Consider the following 19,936-nt stretch of genomic DNA (forward strand, 5'->3'; position numbering starts at 1 on the left):
CTTTTGTCTCTGGACAAATCTGAAATGCTACTGATTGCACATGAAAGCTTTTATTTAATTTTATTTTGGAAGGTCACCTATGGGCAACCTTGCTTGCATTCTCCATCTTCTTAATATTGTACTTTTACAATTAAAAATAAGTTTCTAAGGCAATTTAGATTAAAAGAAGATTCATTTTAAATTGTGGGATATAAATATCTTCAGTACATTACCAGATCCTTGTTTGCATTTCTCTGCCTTAAAACAAGCAGAACAGTAACATACCAGAGATTATAACAATATAATACTTAATCCCTCAAAGGATTACATGTTTCCAATAATTCAGAGGAGACTGATATAGCTATAATTCCCAATAATTAAATAAGACTTATTGGCATGTGTGTGTTTTAGTTAGTGGAATAGATTGTATGATTAATTTTGTTAATGTACATGGACCTGGTATGCTGGCTAATTATGATGCTGCTAAATGAGAAATCCATATTTCACAAAATTCTCATTAGTTACAATTAGAATATTCAGTTCATTCTGTTTATTCCATAAATCAAGATCCCCATTTGGTCATCCTTAGGAAGTCAGAAGGCTGAAATCCATCCTCTGTAAATTATCAGATTGCAAAAGGCTACAATCCTTTTTTTTGGGGGGGGGGGGATTGTTAGGATTATTAAATCTGCATATTTTATGGAATGTTTTTATGGAATAATTATAAATAGAGATAAGTGTTGCAATAAACATTCATTGCTCTCAAAGTCATTGAATTTTGTTTTAGTACTTTTGATTTCTTTTTGTCTCAGTAGATGTAATGGAATGTCTGGCATTGGGAAACAGGGAAGAGATGCTGTCTAGAAAACAGGTAGACAAAGAGAAGCAGGAGCCCCCAAGGGCTTTATTGCTCAGAGAAAGAAAATTAGGGGAACACCCCGCCCCCCCAATGAAACAAGCTGTTGAAAATGGCGTCATCGGGAAGTTTGTAGATTCAGACTTGCAAGAGTCTGCTAATGTAGCCTCACAATAAAATAGAATCAGTTCATTTTGTCCTGTTTCCTGTTTGGTTTAGCTATGAGGGCTGACTCAATCTTGCAAATCTACTCTTTTCCCAAGAGAGGAATTTCAAGAATGGCGTCCAATCCTCAAGGAACTCTTCTAACCGCTGAGTGTCTGGCAGCCATGTTGTTAAACACCAACAGCAAATAGATGTACAGATGACTACCTTATGGAATGCCATGATAACTAACACAGCAACTGGAGAACAATTTGCCTTGACCCACAGCATCACAACAGTGCCGGAGAATCTTGGCGAGGACCAGGATCAAGTCCATATTTTGCCTTCTGGTGTGAGATGTTATTGTCAGGCAGATCAGTGGAATTTCCCGCTGATCACACCAAAATAACTTTCGTGTTGAGCTTGCTGAAGGAAGCAGCAACCAAGTGGACAATACTGTTTATTGAGACAAAGAGTAAGAAAATATATTTCAGATTTTAATTTATTTGTTGATGATGTAGGGTGGAATGACTTAGCCCTGACGATCAGTTCAGAGAAGGGCTGACTGATGACCTGAGAGATGAAACTGGTGAGGTAAAGCACCACAAATATCCTGGAAGAGCTCTGTCAATGTGGTATAATTATAGGTGCCCAACTGAAGGAGTTGAGGCAGAGGAGAAACAGGAAGGAGAAATGAACCTACTGCCTATCTTCCCCCATTGGGTCATTCCTCCCAATGATATCAGAATACAACGTGAAAAGCCCAGGCAAATTGGGCCAACTAAGATAATCCTGTGGTTGGGAGAGAAGGAAAGAAGAAAAGATCAAGGACTATATTTTTACAGTGAGACACTTGGACACTTAGCCAGATCGTGCCCAGTAAAATGCCAGCCACAACAATAAGATGCAGAACTTGTAGAGCAATGGAGCACGAGGCCAGCAAATGCCCAGCTTGATCCCAGACAGCATCTCAGGGAAACTTCACCAGCTCTACTCCTTGAAGCTTTCTCTCAATTTGACATTTACAGCTCGTGTGTCCCAAGTTCCCACAACAAGCTTCCAGATCCTCTCTCACACAAGTCAGGAGATCTCCCTCTCCCTCCCTCCCTCCCTCCCTCCCTCTCTCTCTCTCTCACACGCACACACACACACACACCAGCAACAATCCTGCAACCAAACAATGTTGAGTTTCACCCTAAGGCAGATCAACACAAAAGGCTGGGAGCAGTAAGGCAAGTTGTTGCTCTCTGAGTGAATTAAGGTACAGCAGAAGCAGGATGCATACTCCAGAGCCCATGTAAATGAACTCAAGGAAGCCCAGCAAGGTACTGTTTCACTTTCTCACAATGGCAAAAGGGTGTTCTAAACTAAGCTTCCTGAGACAGTAAAAAGCACATGCTTAGTCCAAAAAATCCTCTTCTTATTTCAAGGGCTGTGAATTATGTTCATTCACAGCCCATAATGAGTCACAAATAGTTTGTAAAGAGTCCGACAGAAGTCTGCCAAAGTCTTTCGGGATAAGGCTGATAAACACCCACCTTTTTCTCCCTTGGAACTCTGCCAAAGACCTAATTGCCAATTAGCTTTGCACGGCCACATGGAGCACAGAGTCAAAATGGAGCTTCAGAATTGAAACCGACCAGAACGAACAAAGTTGCTTCTTGCAAAGGCTCACGTGCCTTTGCTCCCCCTTTATGTCTTATGGGAGGGGCCAATAATCTCCCTTTTGTCTTAACTGTTCTTGCCTTCTGGCAGCTTTAAGCATGCGTACACTGAGAACAGGTTCCCCCTTTTCCTCTGTGTCGCTGATGTCTGACTGGGGGCTCCGGAGGGAGCACATAACTCCCAGATGGGTCAGGCCCCTTCTCTGCCTCTGACGCAGAGCCCTCGTCTGAGCCTTCCCCAGACTCCAAGACTGGTCCATGTTCCTCCCCAACCTCCTCACTGTCCGACTCTGCTGCCATCTCCATAGGCTGCCACCGGATCATAACAAAGGGCAAGTATTACACAATGGACATTTCTATACTGTATGCCTCTTCCGCCAAGGGAGGACGTACATGTACCACAACAACAAACAGCAGGACATGGGGATATTCAAAACCCAATAAAGAGCCCTCAGAGAATTTTGTTGGTCCCGCATCCATGGAGATAGAAGGGATTAGGTTTCCTTTTGTCATGTATGTTAAAGAGCAAAGCCAATCCTTGGTAAGTCAGCAAGATTGTTTTCAACTGCTAAACACACCAAGGAAACTTGTGTTTCTAGATTTCTTCCTTGATCTTCCTCTGATGCGGAATTATATTACCTTACTTATCATAGTGGGTTTGTTTGCCAAATTGGCCCATTTCATTCCTTGCAAAAGGTCTCCCAATGGCCCCAAAAATACCTCAGTTTTTTAAAACATCTTTAGATACAGAGGATTAGTCAATCATGTCATAACTAACCTGAGGTCAATTTACTTCCAAATTTTGGAAGACCCTCTTGCAATTGTTAAATATTAAAATTCATTTTTCATCTGCCCATCTTCTGGCTTTCAACAGAGAAATCTTAAAAAGATTAACCAGCTCCAAATATTGGAGCAATATTTAAAATGTGACATTTCTTACCAGCAAGACAACCGGACTGCATACAATAATGCTGCATACTCCTCTATTGGTGTGTCTTCATTCCAGGCAACACATGAATTCTACCTGTTTTGTTTTACCAACATCCAGGCAAGAAAGTGATGTTCCTCACAGCACAGATTTCTTCTAGGAGAAGCAAGAAGCCCAAGAAAAGCAGGTCAAACTGACAAAGATACATTCAAAAAAGCAGCAGTTGCACATAGACATAAGAAGACTAGAATTGCTGAAGGAGATTTAATATGCCTTTCTTCAAAATGTTTAAATTCTGGGAGACCTTCCAAGAAATTAGACTCAAAATGCATTGGTCCCTTTCCAGTAACTAATGAAAGCAACCCAGATCAGGATACAAAACAGGAGAGGTGGAGAAATGCAGATTCCCGCAGGAGGGACACCTGTCATCTCAATTCAGGCAGATGCTTTACAGGACACCTGGTGTGCTTGTTTGGGAGTTGCCAGGAGAAGACAGAAGTGATAACAGCTATGTTATGTTCTCACATCCCACAACCTATTTCTCCTGGGGATTTGGGAGAGGATGATGTGTCTAAAGGTGAAAGTAATGTAAATGTGCGTATCGCCTTCAGGAATGAGGGGAAGAGATATTGCCTAGGGAACAACCAGACGAGATAGGAGCCCCCAGTGGCATAACAATCTGGGAATTTTTTTTTTTTTAGGAAGGACCATCCCTAATGGATCAAGGACCTGTTCCCAAGTTATGTCAAAAATGGTGGTCTTCCAGGAATGAAATGCTACTGGTTTACCTGAACCAGTAGTTAAAAAATGCTACCGGTTCAGGCGTATCGGTAGTTCCTATTATCAGCTGTGGGACAACCAGTTGTGCTGTGCGATTTAGATTCGATAGAAAGTAGGAAATCCTGCTTTCTAGCGAATCTAAATCGTGTGCCACAGCTGTTCCCCCCCCCTCACTATTCTATTTACCTTGGCAGACTCAGAAAAGGCTTCTTAGTGCATGTGATGCGCATGTGTGTGAAGTGAACCAGTAGCAGACTTCAAAGTATTTCACCCCTGAGGTCATCATGCAGTGAACGCAGTAGAACAAATCAAGGATGGCCGCCTTCCCTGTGTAGCAGTTATTTGTAACCATTGCCATTGTTCCTGCTATCTTACAGAGTGATCAGGTAGTATGGATTTAAGGTTTTAGCCTCCTGTTGTTGGGTCTTGCTGTCCTCTTCTGAAGAAAGAGGCAGTGATGGGTGCAAGAGAGAGAGATGGATGACATCCGCTATCCTCTTCTGGATTGCTATGTGAAGAGTGGCCTCTTTTGCACAGTACATTTCATGCAGTCAGCCACTACCTGAGTCAGAGCTACTTAATTACCGTTTCTGGTAGCATTTAGCCATGGGCTGGATGAATGTTTTGATAAATATGTCTCTGCTCTGTCCAGAAGGCACCTAGTATCTCCTAAGGCCATGATGGTGAATCTATGGCTCGTGTGCCAGAAGTGGCACGCAGAGCCATCTCTCTGGGCCCACCAGCCGTTGCATGTTGCTCTTCCAGGTTCTGCCGTGCACATGCACGCTGGCCAGCTGGTCTTCGTGCATGCATGCGTGCCAGAAACCAGAAGACCAGGTAACTGGTGCACATGCCAGAAACTGGAAGGTCAGCTTCCCGGCATGCATACGCACCGGGGAACTGCTCTTCCGGTTTCCAGCACTCCCGCACATGCACACCAGGGAGCTGCTCTTCCCGTTTCCAGTGCTCACTCGGTGCCGAAAAGATTCGCCAACACTGTCCTAAGACCTTCCCTGAGAAAGCAGACAAACTCCATGCTGTCATTAGCTCCCCATTGCCTAAGCATGGACAGTGGCACCAGGTTTGGTGTTACAACAAAGAATTTTGTGGTTGCCAGGACTTTGCCAGCGAGTTGTGTAGTGAAACTTTTTTAAAGGACTCTCCTTCTTTCTTAGAGTGATTTAGTTGGGATTTTAAAACTCATTTGGTTATGGCTTGGACAACATGACTGACCCCAATCAAACCCAGGGCTGTTTTGGATTGAAATTAACTTTCCTGGCTCTCTGGGTTTTGATGTTCACATGTTATTAGTCCACGTTAGTTCAGTGAAAGTTTTTATTTGCCAACCTAGCCGTTAAGCAACTATACCTGGGATATTGACGAGTGCCTATCTCTCATAAAGACAGCCTGGGTAATATTCATTCTCCTTTTTGTTGCTAGACCTTCCTAAATAAAACACTTAAGTCTGGAAAGTTGATTGGTTAAGAAGGATAGGAGACGACAATCCTTTTTTCTTCCCCGAAAATTTTGCGTGTCTTCAGAAAGAAGACAAAGATGATGTGGAACTTCGTGATGCGCCTTTTTGTGTGCATTGACATTGAATCCATGTTAAAAGGATGGAAGGCTAGCATTGTGATACTCCAGCCTTCATCTTCTCCTTTTTATTCCCTTCCTTCCTTCCCTCGCTCCTCTACAGAAATTGCTGCATCAGGTGTTTCGCCCAGCTGGAAAAGTTGTACAAACTCTTTTTGGTTTGGTTAAAAAAAAGTTCAAGTCAGAAACTACCAAATGCCTTTTCACTGTTAGTAAATGTTGTCCCAGAAGCCAACTAGGTAGGTAGCTAAGGTACATTAACAGTTCTGGTCTAAGATGGGAAATGAATGGGAAATTAGGAGAATGTGCATTGAGTAACGATGGCAAATCCAAACAGAAAGAACCTCTTTTGAAATACAGACACACATTATCTGTAAACTAACATTGCTGTTCTGGGTACTTTTTATTATTGCCCAGAGACCCCCATCTGTTAGCTATTTTATGCTCTCCTTCTGGGCAAGATTGTCCCATCTGGTCCCGTGTAGTGCAATCCAGAGATGGACTCTCTGTACTAGATCCGCACCATTCTTTCTTTTATAAATGACATAGCATCATGTCATTAATATTTGTTTTTTGGAGGGGGGGGGGAACCTAACAGACATATCTGTAAGTCATTTTTATCAGTTGGATTGGTACATCAGTTGGGGACTGTTCTAAAAAAATGACCCAGAAACATTTTAAATGGATAAAATAACGACAGCTATACCGGTACAAGAACAAAAAAAAATAAAATAGGCTTCTTGTATGTTGTATCTCATTTGACTGAGAATTTTGTTCTGCTTCACCCCTAGCCATAGAAGCAAGTTGAAGAAGGCAGGGTATGCATCTTGTTTTGTCATTAAATCATCAGTAGCCTCTACATTTTCATCAATCCTGGTTTTCCTCTGGTTGTAATGAAATATTGATGTGATTTCCATCTATGGGGGTGGACTAGAAGACCTCAAAGATCCCTTTTGACTGTGTTATTCTGTTAGGACCCATAGCTTAGGGCCATGATGGTGAACCTATAGCACATGTGCTGCAAGTGGCACGGAGAGTCATCTCTCTGGGCCCGCCAGCCGTTGCCCGTTGCTCTTCCGGGTTCCAGCACACATATGCACACCGGCCAGGTGGTCTTCACATGTGCATGCGTGTCAAAAACCAGGTGACTGGCACACATGCGCACGCTGGAAACTGGAAGCTCAACTTCCCGGCATGTGCATGCAAGTCGGGAAACTGTTCTTCCGGTTTCCGGCACTCCCGTACATGCCCACCAGAAAGCTGCTCTTTCGGTTTCCGACGCTCCTGTTTCGGCACTCGTTGCCGAAATGGTTCACCAACACTGGCCTAGAGTTTTCTTTGTGTTGACCTCCTCAATTGTGGGTTTTCTTCCAATAGTATTGTAATTAGTCACTGGTATGCCTTTGAAACTGGATTGTTGATCTCTAATAGGAGCATAGAATTATCGTCAGTTTGCGGCAAATTTCCTCTCTGGATATTTTATTGGAAGATTTAATTGTTATGCAGTATTTTTCATTGGACTGAACATGATCTCGGTTTTTGAGAAGGAAGCAGAGTGCTTGAAATCAATGCCATCATGATAAGTTCCATCTAAACCAACTTAGAAGGATATAACTCTGTCTTGGGAAAATTGAGTTGTTTTTGTTTTTTATTTCTGACAAGATGGGAATCAGACTGTTGAGTCCTTGGTGCTTTCTGAGCTTGGATGTTTGCTTGCAATGTTTAATTACCTGACTAAGTAATATAATCAGTGCAGGAGTGGTGTACACTTACCTTCCCTACCAGTTCACAAATGTCATCATGCTCACACGTACCACCTTCACGCCAACCAGATCCTTCCATGCATGCGCTTTTGGTGAAAAAAGAGCCTAAATGAGATGCCATAGAATCGGGTGCGGGTGGGCGGAGCCTCCCGCTATTTCTGCTATCATTTCGGGAGATCCGGGCCGAATCGGTAGAATACCACCTCTGCATCGGTGGTAGTGAGTGTTTGCTCCATTTTTATAATGGTTGTTTGACCTGCAAGGGTGTGTGTGCTTTTCCCCTTGGTTTTTTTACACACCATTCAAATGAGACAATTAAAAAAAAGCTAAGAAAGAGGGGGGGGGAGGGAGAGACTAGAACACATCCATTCCAGGAACCAACAGCCAGATAAGCAGGGTAACACCAGACAGTCAAGCAGAAAACAATTCTATAATCAACGGTACCGAGGAGAAAAACCACACCCCACCAACACCGGCAGGGCAGATACTTTATATAAATAGGGAGCAAACCCCCCTCGCACACAACCACTAATGATGTTATCTAATTGCATAATGAAACATCTGCAAACAAACTATCAAGGTCAGAGCACCAAAGATTCCACAGCTCAATCCTGAGCTACATATATTATCTTCTATCGAAATAAGATTATTTGAGCCTTGAGAGAAGATGCAGCAGCATGTTGAGAATACTGATTTAAATAATCACAGAGGAAGGTCTACTCTGCGCCTCTCTGTGATGGCCAAAAATCAGAGAGCTCCTTTTCAATAAATTTTATTAAAAAGCACAAGCGTTTGTGAGCTACAATCCCTTGCGATGGACTAGTTTACTCCACACATCTTATATTATTCCTGCGGAAAAATGTAAAATAAAAGCAGCCATGCCAGATGCCTAAAGTAGTTCAAGTACGCACAGTTTATTTATCAAAAAATAAATAAAATGATCGGGATGGTCTGTATCATATCTAGACTGTAGTACATTCAAATGGTTGAATGCAGAGAAGATTGGAGCTGAAGGTGAGAGAAGCTAACGGACAAGAAATAATTGACTAGCGAAAATCACTTCAGTGGCTGAGGGTGAGCTTGAATCTGGACTTCAGATTAATCTAACCCTTTCAACCTTCAGTCGAATTGGCTCTTCATTCTGTGTTGACTTATAGCCTCTGTTCTGATCATAAAACATTGGTCTAATATGGCAAGTTGGCTGGGGGACAGTGAAAGGAGATTTCTTTTTAAAATACAAGGATCTTCCTTAAAATGTAGAATTCAAATCCCACTTCCCATCTAGATAGGAGGAGAACTTGGAACAAATTGTTTTTATTGATGTAAAGGACACTAATATGGTTTAGAACAGCGCTCCCCAATCTTTTTGGCTCAGCAGACTGACAGAAGTGGTAGCAGAGGGAGGGGACATGGTTTCATGTGCTTTTCAGGAATGGCTGCTGGGGGGCCGGGCAATCCTCTAGCTAGGGTTGTGCCTGGTTTGGTGAACCCCCAAATGCCACCCCTGGCTGGCTCCGCCCACTATGTCCCTCCCACCTGACCCTCCCCTCCTAGGAGTCTCCACGCAGCCCGTTAATCATGAAATGTAAATGCGGGGGCCGTATGGAGACTCAGGGAAGGCGAAAAACAGGCCTACCAGAGGTTCCAGCAGTCCAGAAACGGGCCTGTTACTGGCCTCGGGAGGACCTCCATAGCCCAGGGCAAGCAGTTTTTGCCCTCCCGGAGGCTCAAAGAAAGTCTCTGGAACCTGAGGAGGGCAAAAAATGAGCCTTCCGGAAGTTCGGAAACAGCACGTTTCCGGCCTCCAGAACTTTGGGGGGGGGGCGTTTTCGCCTCCGGAGCCTGGGGAGGGTGAAACACCCCGCCACCGCTGTGGTGCGGGAGGCCGACCATGGCCACACCCACCCAGCAACGGGGCAGCGAATCCATTGCTGGAACTTTTGAGGCCCACCCCTAGTGGGTTTTGTTTTTACAAAACGCAACTATGTGCACACATTCTCACTTACCACTTCCACAGGCTGGCTCCAGCCCAGCACCGGGCCGGGGACCAGGGATTGGGGACCTCTGGTTTAGATTATCAGATTCCCCTTGTTTTATAGATGGAGTTTAAACAAACACAAGTAAAGGATTTGTGGAAAGAATAAGAGATTGAAGGGAATGAGCAGGGGATCTAAAAATATAATGGAGGTTTCAGTTTTCCAATGTATCATTAATTACCTATGAATAGTTGAATATATTATATCATTTAAAAAGGTTAAGAAACTTTCGGAGATGGTTAAATTTTGAGCTGAAAATAAGTGGTTAGTATAGTATAAATCACAGATTGATATAAGATATAATAAATTGAATTGATATTGAGAATCTATTCTCATTTAAATATCTTATGAAGCTAAAATACAGACTGTGTATACAGAGAACCCCACATTTTGGATGAGGTACAAATCCATGTATTAAGTTACACTCTAGAAATGGTTTCTATTTTGAATTGAATTCTAGGTCAGCTTTATTTTTAAGATGCGAAGTTATTCTAGCCCTTCACTCTTACTCCCACAACTTTGTTAACTCTTCTTCTAAGGAGGAAATCAAACAATCTTTCCAGTCTAAATCATATTGGAATTTCAGTATGAAACATGCTAATTCAGTATGCTTTGATGAGATGTATAGTTTAGTAGAAGTTCAATTTAAAAAAGAGGGCAAATTGAAATCAGAATTCAGGCTTCAGCATTAATTTCACTGTAGTTTGGATCATTTTTCAGAATTGTTCAGCTTTTCAACATTGCTGCCAATTATGGCAAATGATTCAAAAGTTTCTAAACTGGTTTTTAAAAAAATATACACTACTATAAATCCATAGAGGAATTTACTTGTTCCCTAAGAAGTCTATTTTCTTTTTTCTAAACCAAGTATTAACAAGCTGTATGTCATCCCTTTGAGACAGTACAACAGAAAACCAAAACCATTTATTCTAACACTACCTTTATTGTAAGGTTAGAGTACTGTAACAGCATATTGCAAAAAGCACTTTCTCCCTCTCTGCCTTTACTTTCCAGAAAAACTAGTCTTTTCTGAAGCCAGTTACTATCTATTTGCCTAACAAAGATTATTGTGAATTGAAATAGTAGAATGAACATAAAACATTTTGAAAGTATTTGATGCTGTCTGTCACTATTTCTTATATGGACAGATATAAGAAATATCTAATATGTCTTGTCTTACTCTTGTCTAGCAGGAGGTCTCCAAACTTGGCAACTTTTTAGACTTGTGGACTTCAATTCATAGGATTCTTCAGTTGTGGGAGTTGAAGTCCACACATACAGGTAGTCCTCAACCACGATATAGCCCAAAATTTGTGTTGTTAAATGAGAAATTTGTTAAGTGAGTTTTGCCCCATTTTACTACTTTTCTTCCCATCGTTGTTAAGTGAATCATTGCAATTTTATTTGTAAGCCACCCTGAGTCTTCCGAGAGTGAGCGGCATGCAAGCTAATTAAATGAAATAAATGAGTTATTAAATCACTTGTTAAGTGAATCTGGCTTTCCCATTGACTTTGCTTATCAGAAGGTTGCGAGATATGATCATGTGACTCTGGGACACTGCAATTGTCATAAATATGAACAAGTTGCCCATTGTCTGAATTTTGATCACATGACCATGGGGATGCTGCAATGGTTGTAAGTGTAAAAAATGGTCATAAGTCACTTTTTTCAGTGCCGTTGTAACCTCAGTCACTAGATGAATTTTTGTAGGTCAAGGACTACCTGTATTAACGTTGCCAAGTTTGGAAACCCCTGTTCTAGGCTGGAGTCCTCTTCCCCCTGTCTCCCAAGGTTACGCTCACAGCCCTTTACACAATATAATACTGTTGCTAAAATAAAGCAAACATAACATTACTAGAAACATAAATTTTAACACTTGAAGAATAGTCATACTCTGTTCTGCTTTGGTAAACACCAAACTTTGAGAAAATTTCAGACAAACCTGAATAGCTTCGGGATCTGAGGATGATCAGGAGACCAGAAACTGTTAGAGTTTGTTGCATAAATTCAAATCCAGAAGCACACACTGATAATTGATGCAGCAGGATTCATTAACTTCTTTATATACTTAAAAATTGATGAATAAATGTACAATACCGACAGGTAATTCTTCCAAGTAAACACAAGGCAGGAGAGTTACAGGCAAACACAAGCAGTTAGTTTCATTTCAGCAGACAAGCCCAGACAGACTGCTAGTTTACTTCTCAGAGCAGCTGACTGCTTAAGTTTCTGTTTCAATTCTTTGCACAGACTCAGATCTGTTTAAGCTCCCATTGGCTGACTTTTCTGCTATGCCTATTCATTGGTTGACCTTGTTCCCATGTCTCTCCTTGTTCCCATGTCTCTCCTGTGAAGAGAGATTCAAGGAACCATGTAGTTTTTGTATCAAGATAAGATAACTTTCAAGGGAAATGTTAGGGCTGCTCAAATGTCTGAAAGAAGAAATTCAAGAAATGTTTTCTGTAGTTCCACAGTGAGGGATGCAGAATAATGGATTTCAAGGCAGATTCTCGTTGAATGTTAGAAAAAAATTTATTGACAGTAAGACGTAGGATCTAAACCCTCAGAGCAGTAGATAGCATTTTATTGGTTGCAATCAAAGGGAAGCAATTTATACAGGAGAAGAGATATCTGTTCCTAGGAATTTACAATCTAATTTCATCTTAATGGAAGAGAGAAGAAGGTAGAAAAGGAAAGGATAAGAAGTGAAGGCAAGTGAATAAACATATGTACATACCTTACTGATTGTAATGTACAAGTTGTTCTTAATCTGAATGTGTGAAAGGACAAAGACTTGGTCAGTTAGAAGCAGGGGTGGGTTCCTGCCAGTTCTATCCTCTTCTATAGAAGAGGTTCCACAAATCTACAGTGCAGTTTAGAACTGGTTCCAGCTCCCTCCCCCCGCCCGTCCGCACATCATCAAGATGAAGAGCAAGAGGAGGAATTCTTGGAGTTGAAATCCACAAGTCTTAAAGCTGTTAAGTTTGAACATCCCTGGGTTTTTTTTCCTAAAGGGTTAGGGGTGCAAGGATCTTGTAACTTGACAGCTTTAAGACTTGCACACTTCAATGCCAGAGTTCCTGAGCCAACATGACGAAGAGGAATTCTGAGGAGTTGAATGAAGTCCACAAGTCTTAAAGCTGTCAAGTTTGAACACCCCTAGGGATTTTTTTCCTAAAGGGTTAGGGGTTCAAGGGTCTTGTAACTTGACAGCTTTAGGACTTGCGTGCTTCAAATGCCAGAGTTTCTGAGCCAACATTTTGGTTGCTAAGCAAGAGCGTTGTTAATTGAGTTTCACCATATTTTACAAGTTGGCTATGCCCACCCACTCACATGACTGCCAAGCCACTCCCACTCAGTCACATGGCTGGCATCCTGTCACATGACCAGCAAGCCACTCCCACAAAGCAAGCCACACCTACAGAAGAGGTTCTAAAAAATTTTGAAACCCACCATTGGTTACAAGCCATGGTAGCTAATGGCCATTTTATTGTTATTTTATTTTGAATGCTATGATTTCATAATGTGATTTTCTTTCAAAGGTTTGTGGCAGGTCATAAACGAATCTGTACTGTGGAGTATTTGTGCCTATGTTCAATGGCTGATTGTCGCAATTTTTTCAATTCTGTAGAAGACCTGCAGTATCTGCCAGATGTTGCTTCCAAATTTATGCAGTTTTGCATCACATCAGAGGATACATCAGCATAAATCTCCATATACATGTCCTGAATGTGGGGCCATTTGCAGATCAGTCCACTTCCAAACTCATGTCACAAAGAATTGCCTGCATTATACAAGAAGAGTTGGATTCCGGTTAGTATGAATGACAATGATTTAAAACTATTCAAATATATACAAAAATCTCACTCCATTGGGACTGGAAAGGAAGTATTCTTCTCCTTTGTCACTATCTTGATCCTCTCTTATCTTGCTGATTAAGAGGGTAGGAGCATCATGAGGGATTTTTCTCATCATCAAATATTTTTTTAACTTCCAGATCAAACTAACTGCTGTCTCACAGAAGATCAGGTTTCACAGGTAGTCCTCGACTTACAACAGTTCAAAGTTACAACGGCATTGAAAAAGTGACAAGGCCATTTTTCAGAGTTACAACCTTTGCAGCATCCCCATGATCACACGATACAAATTTGTATGCTTGGCAACTGGCTCATATTTATGACCGTTGCAGGGTCCCAGGATCATGTGATCGCCTTTGGTGACCTGATCAGCAATGTCAATGGGGGTCAGTTTTCACTTAACAACCAGGTTAGTCACTTATCAACGCAGTGATTCACATAACAACGGTGGCAGGAAAGATCGTCAAACTCACTTAGCAAATGTCTCATTTAATAACAGAAATTTTGGGCTCAATTGTCGTAAGTCGAGGATTATCTGTACCTATAACTTTCGTTTTTGCTTGTTAAATAGTGATTTGGGAAGGGGGAGAGGTGTTTACTCAAGTCAGTTTCTTGGAACAGCGCCAAGGGCTGATTATTTGATCACAGCCTTGGACTCTCCCTTCTGTTCCTCAGGGCCATTCCCCATGCCCTCTACACTTATACAAACATACCATTATACAGCATTTTACACACTGCTTAAGATTTAAGGTGTTGATTATACATAATGGTAAAGCATCACAGTTCTCCAACTGAGCTAAAGTATCACAAGTCAGTGCCCAGATGCTCTGGGGAAAATTTTGGCGTTGCCTAATTTGAAAACACTGATGTAGGAGGAACAACTGGTGTTCACTTCCTCACTTTACACAGGATGGAGTAACTTTCTATGTGTCACAGGGACTGATCTTGCCAAGAAAGTTTGGTTCAAAATGCTGTTCTATGAAAGCTGGTTTGTTTTTGCTTGATCATCACGTAGAACTCATAAAATACGGTGATGCTTTCATTGTCTCATACTGCATTCTGAGAACAGGGAATACATAGCTTGCATAGTTTGAATCAAAGCCAATTGTAACATTGAATCTAAGCCAATTGTAATCTATCCCATTGCAATTTTATGGCTACATATTGCTCACACTTAATTTTGCTATACCCTAAATTTTTAAAAAAATCTCAGCCATGGTTTAATATCACGTGGGAATAGCTCAGCTCTGGAAAAGAAATTTCCTGATATGGAAGGACTGTCTTATTATTTTTCCCCCTCCTCCTTTTAAATTCTACTATATTTATTTTCAACCAGCTGATAACACGGCTTTGTGTGGGGATTTATTTATAGGGGGAAAATATCTGCACCAAACGTAATTTTTAAATGTTGGATTTTCCCCTCTTACCAGAGGGAGCCCCCTTGTGTAGTACTGTGAAGGCGTTACCATGGCAACTCCACTGCACTGTACAGTAGAAGCCATTTGAAGGCCCAACAGGCTGTATCGGAACAGAACACACCCTCCAAGGGGTGTTAGGGGTGTCTTACCCCCCTAGTATTTATTTCCAGACAGTAAGTCATCCGTGTACCAAGTTTGGTTGAAATTGCTCGAGGCGTTCCAGAGTTATGCTGGAACACACACACACGCACACATATTTATTTATTTATTTATTTATTTATTTATTTATTTATTTATTTATTTATTTATTTATATGTATATGTATTGTGTCACAACCCCTGGTACACGCGCGCACACATATTTATTTATTTATCTATCTATCTATCTATTTATTTATTTATTTATTTATTTATTTATATGTATATGTATATGTATATGTATATGTATATGTATTGTGTCACAACCCCTGGTATGCCCAAATATGGGAGGAAGCATACTGCTTCCTTTCTCTGTCTATCGGCTCACCCCAGGAGACCATCCAGACAGAAAGCCATTATTTTTACTGTTACCTTTGTTACATTTGTGTTGCATTTGTGCTGATAAATTCATAAATATGTAATACAGCACAGGTTCAAATCCCAGTAAGGGTATGGCTAGCTGATGAGAGCTAAATAGCTTGAAATAGATCTATACTAGTCTCCCTTTATTTATTTATCAGCACAAATTATACATACATACATACATACATACATACATACATGAATTATATTGTATTAAGTTGTAATCATTTTTATCAGCTGTGCCCTGCTGTCAGATATAAAGTCAAATAGCAATATTTAAAACCAACAGAGCACATATCTTCCGAGGTCTGAGGCGTGACCTTTTCCTTACTCCCTCACCCAGCTGTTTCTTTACATCCTGCACAAGGAATGTTAGGGAACTTCTTCTCCCACGTCATACAGCTGCCAAAGAGCAGATGCCTTGGCTGTCTCTCCTTTTGTACTGCTGGAAAGACAATTGTAGATCTTTTTTAAAAAATGAGTATTTGTTGTGGATTTGTTTCACTTCCAGGATGTCTCCCTACTCAGAACTTTGTTTCATGGTGGCTTGTTATTTTAGGAACGTAAAAACTCTTGCCCTGTTCGTCTCTGGAGATTCTCAGTCATTCAACTCATGGTTGTCCCAAAGGTGTTTTTTTTCAAGAAGCAACTTTGTTTTTCCTTGAATGTTTCGCTTCTCATCCAAGAAGCTTCTTCAGTTGTGAAGAAGCGAAGAAGCTTCTTGGGTGAGAAGCGAAATGTCTTCAAGGAAAAACAAAGCCCAGTTGCCTCTTGAAAAAAAGCACTTTTGGATTTTTGCCATCTCTCATTGCTTTCCTTTCAGCTACAATAAGACTCTTTTCCAGTCTTGATTGAGAAATCCGTGTTTTCTTTTCTATTTCTGTTTAACGTGCCCAGTTAGATATTTTGCAATATCATTTATAATCTCAGTCCTGGAGGGGGGAAAAACTGGCCAGTATATCCAGCAAGGCTCTAACTCTCTTATCTTTCTTACAGCTGTGTCCATTGCAACGTGGTGTATTCTGACGTCGCTGCACTTAAGTCTCATATTCAAGGTTCTCATTGTGAAATCTTCTACAAGTGTCCTATTTGCCCAATGGCATTCAAATCAGCACCCAGCACCCATTCCCATGCCTATACCCAACATCCTGGAATCAAAATAGGAGAACCCAAGTAAGTCCTTCTTGTCAAATTCCAGAAATTATTGAAATTATCAAATGACATACTGTGTGCTTATTCTCTTGAGAAGTATATCCTAGATAATAGTAGGGCTCCCCCACACACAGCCCATTTGAGAGCCAGGAAGAGGCACTTAGTATAGACTTACGGCCATAATTGAACCCGAAATTTCTCTTGCTAAGTGAGCCAGTTGTTAAGTGAGTTTTGCTCCACTTGACGACCTTCCTTGCCATAGTTGTTAAGTTGGTAAGTTAGTAATGTGGTTGTTAAGTGAATCTGTTTTCCCCATTGACTTTGCTTGTCAGAAGGTCGCAAAAATAGATCACATGACCTTGGGACAAAGCAGCGGTCGTAAATATGAGTCAGTTGCCAAGCGTCTGAATTTTAATCACATAGGGATGCTGCAAAGGTCGTTAAGTGTGAAAAACAGTGATAAGGCACTGTTTTTTCGGTGCTGCTGTAACTTAGAATGGTTACTAAATGAACTAAATGTACTTAGGAAATGGTTTCTAAGTCGAAGAAAATCTGTAATTCATATTGCTAGAGCTGAAGTGCTGTGCCTTTTAGACAACGTAATTGTGAGATAAGATGTATTTAAAATGTGTATAAGACATTTCAGGTTGAAAATAAGCTCCTCTTGCAAGGTTGAAGCAATCTACATCTAGCTTAAAAATAAATTGAATTTGTATTGTGAATTGGAAGGTTTTTCTCCCTCCATTTAGATACTACAAATGGGAAGGTTGAAAATTATTTTGGGTGGAAAATAACCAATTTTGGGGATTTGCACTAAAACTGTTCTTTGATTCTAATTCAGGGCAAGGCGTGTAAAACTGATTATTTTGAGAAAATTTCTGTTAAATCAAAATTGTTATTTCCTTTTCAGTTGTGTATGGATGGCCTTTTAAAATTTGACACTTGGCTCTGACATATTGGGTAATGTTTCCACCATAAAGCTTTGTGTGGGAGTTCACTTCCAATGAACCCTTTTATATCCTGCTGAATCAGTTAAGGGAGTGTTTACCCTTGTTCCCCACTTCCCATCCCTGGCTTAGCTATTAGCTGCAGTTGTAATTGGAGAGTAGGCAGAAAGACGGAAATTCTGTTATGGCCAAATCACTGGACCGAAGAGAAAGATAATCCTGCATTACGCAGGTGGCAACAACCGAACCAAAGAACAGGAAACTGCTGTGCCTGGAGGACAAATGACATTCTTTAGAGAACGGGTGTCCAACTTGAAGACTTCCCAAAGGTTTTTGTTTTTTTTCAGGAGGCAACTAGTCTTTCTTGTTTTTTCTTTTGAAGACGTTTCGCTTCTCATCTAAGAAGCTTCTTCAGGTCTGACAGGATAGTGGGGAATGGAACCTTAAAGACTCGTGGAACTTCAACTCCCAGAATTCCCCGGCCAGCCATTTTTAAAAAACACAGAGCTCACAGTGAGAGTTATCAGAATAGAATAGAATAGAATAGAATAACAGAGTTGGAAGGGACCTTGGAGGTCTTCTAGTCCAACCCCTTGCTTAGGCAGGAAACCCTACACCCCTTCAGTCAAATGGTTATCCAACATCTTCTTAAAAACTTCCAGTGTTGGAGCATTCACAACTTCTGGAGGCAAGTTGTTCCACTGATTAATTGTTCTGTCAGGAAATGTCTCCTTAGTTCTAAGTTGCTTCTCTCCTTGATTAGTTCCCACCCATTGTTTCTTGTCCTGCCTTCGGGTGCTTTGGAGAATAGTTTGACTCCCTCTTCTTTGTGGCAACCCCTGAGATATTGGAACACTGCTATCATGTCTCCCTTAGTCCTTCTTTTCATGAAACTAGGCATACCCAGTTCCTGCAATCGTTCTTCATGTTTTTGCCTCCAGTCCCCTAATAATCTTTGTTGCTCTTCTCTGCACTCTTTCTAGAGTCTCCACATCTTTTTTACATCATGGTGACCAAAATGGGATGCCATATTCCAAGTGTGGCCTTACCAAGGGATTATAAAGTGATATTAACACTTCACGTGATCTTGATTCTGTCCCTCTGTTTATGCACTGTGTTGTCTTTTTTGGCAGCTGCTGCACACTGTTGGTTTATATTTAAATGGTTGTCCACTAGGATTCCAAGATCCCTTTCACAGTTACTACTATTGAGCAAGGGACTGGAGGAGGCATGGTTTTGCATGTTGCTTGCATCCCAAGGATGGGGCTTCCCTTGTTTGGATGGTCCAGTTTCTGGCATGCCGTGGACCGGGGGTTGGGGACCCCTGACTTAAGAGTGTTTTTTAATTTAAAAAAAAAAAACAGGGTTTGCAAAAGAAACCTAAAAATGTTTGCTGGTACCCTCACAATCTTTTTTGATAGCTCTTGACCTTGCAGGAATGTTTTGCCTGAGGAACGATGCTCTCTTCAGATGTTGTTTCAGGCAAAATATCAGTATGCGCTTTAATGGTAAATGGCTGATGACACCTCCTGATTAACAGCAAAACAAGTTTGCGCTTTGTTGCCTCTGGCAATCCAGAGGCTCTTTGAATGTCATGGAAACTTTCTTAGAATGAATTTGTAATGCAGGGAATGGGTCACACTCGTTAGCCTCATGATGAATATCACTGTGTCCTTCCGGATATGTTCCTGGCCTTTGTATATGAGTTGAAAGACCTATAAGGAATGTATGTTGGACTACAGCTGTGTATCTATGGAGCTAATATGGAGCCTTGGTGGCGCAGTGGTTAAAGTGCATTATTGCAGACAAATGTGAGTTTGATTCTGATGGTCTCAATGTTGACTCAGCCTTGGAGCCAGTTTGTTGGGGGCAATATGCAAATAATGCTTCTAATATCACCTAATTAAAAGTAAAAGTTTGCCACTTTCTCAAAACAATCAGTCACGTAGTCCAATCAGGATACTGTCCAGTTGCTAGGTGACTTCAGTCCTCTCCTTCCAAGCACCTGCAGGAATGTCCTTGGTTCCCAAGAGAAAGTATTTGTTTTGACTACAACGTCCCAACTATTTCCATTGCTCTATCACTCTTCTCCAGTGTGTCAGCACCGAAGTCTCAAAATGGCCTCAGTCAGGCTAGCTTCAGGGTTGACAGGAGGCCCCCCTCAATTGAAAAGGAGCTCTTGGAAGAACACAAGGAAAGAACACAAGAGAGGTTAATTAAATATGAGCTAATCTCCTCTTCCTCCCCCTGGGGGTCCC

At 41.2% G+C, this 19,936-nt stretch overlaps 1 protein-coding gene across 2 annotated transcripts in view; it reads left to right on the forward strand.

The window, feature by feature from the left end:
- Positions 1–19,936, forward strand: part of ZNF532 (zinc finger protein 532) — a 76,169-nt gene that overhangs the window by 34,232 nt on the left and 22,001 nt on the right. For both annotated transcript variants that reach the window (XM_087715368.1, XM_087715369.1), the window contains exons 3-4: positions 13,376–13,557; positions 16,576–16,752. In XM_087715368.1, coding sequence (XP_087571494.1) covers positions 13,376–13,557; positions 16,576–16,752 — 359 coding nt within the window. The remainder of the gene's footprint in view (positions 1–13,375; positions 13,558–16,575; positions 16,753–19,936) is intronic.

This window comes from Thamnophis sirtalis, unplaced genomic scaffold (genome assembly GCF_051295495.1).
Source record: "Thamnophis sirtalis isolate CommonGarterSnake01/CBP01778 unplaced genomic scaffold, rThaSir2_p1.2 scaffold_5, whole genome shotgun sequence".
Taxonomy (NCBI): Eukaryota; Metazoa; Chordata; class Lepidosauria; order Squamata; family Natricidae; genus Thamnophis; species Thamnophis sirtalis.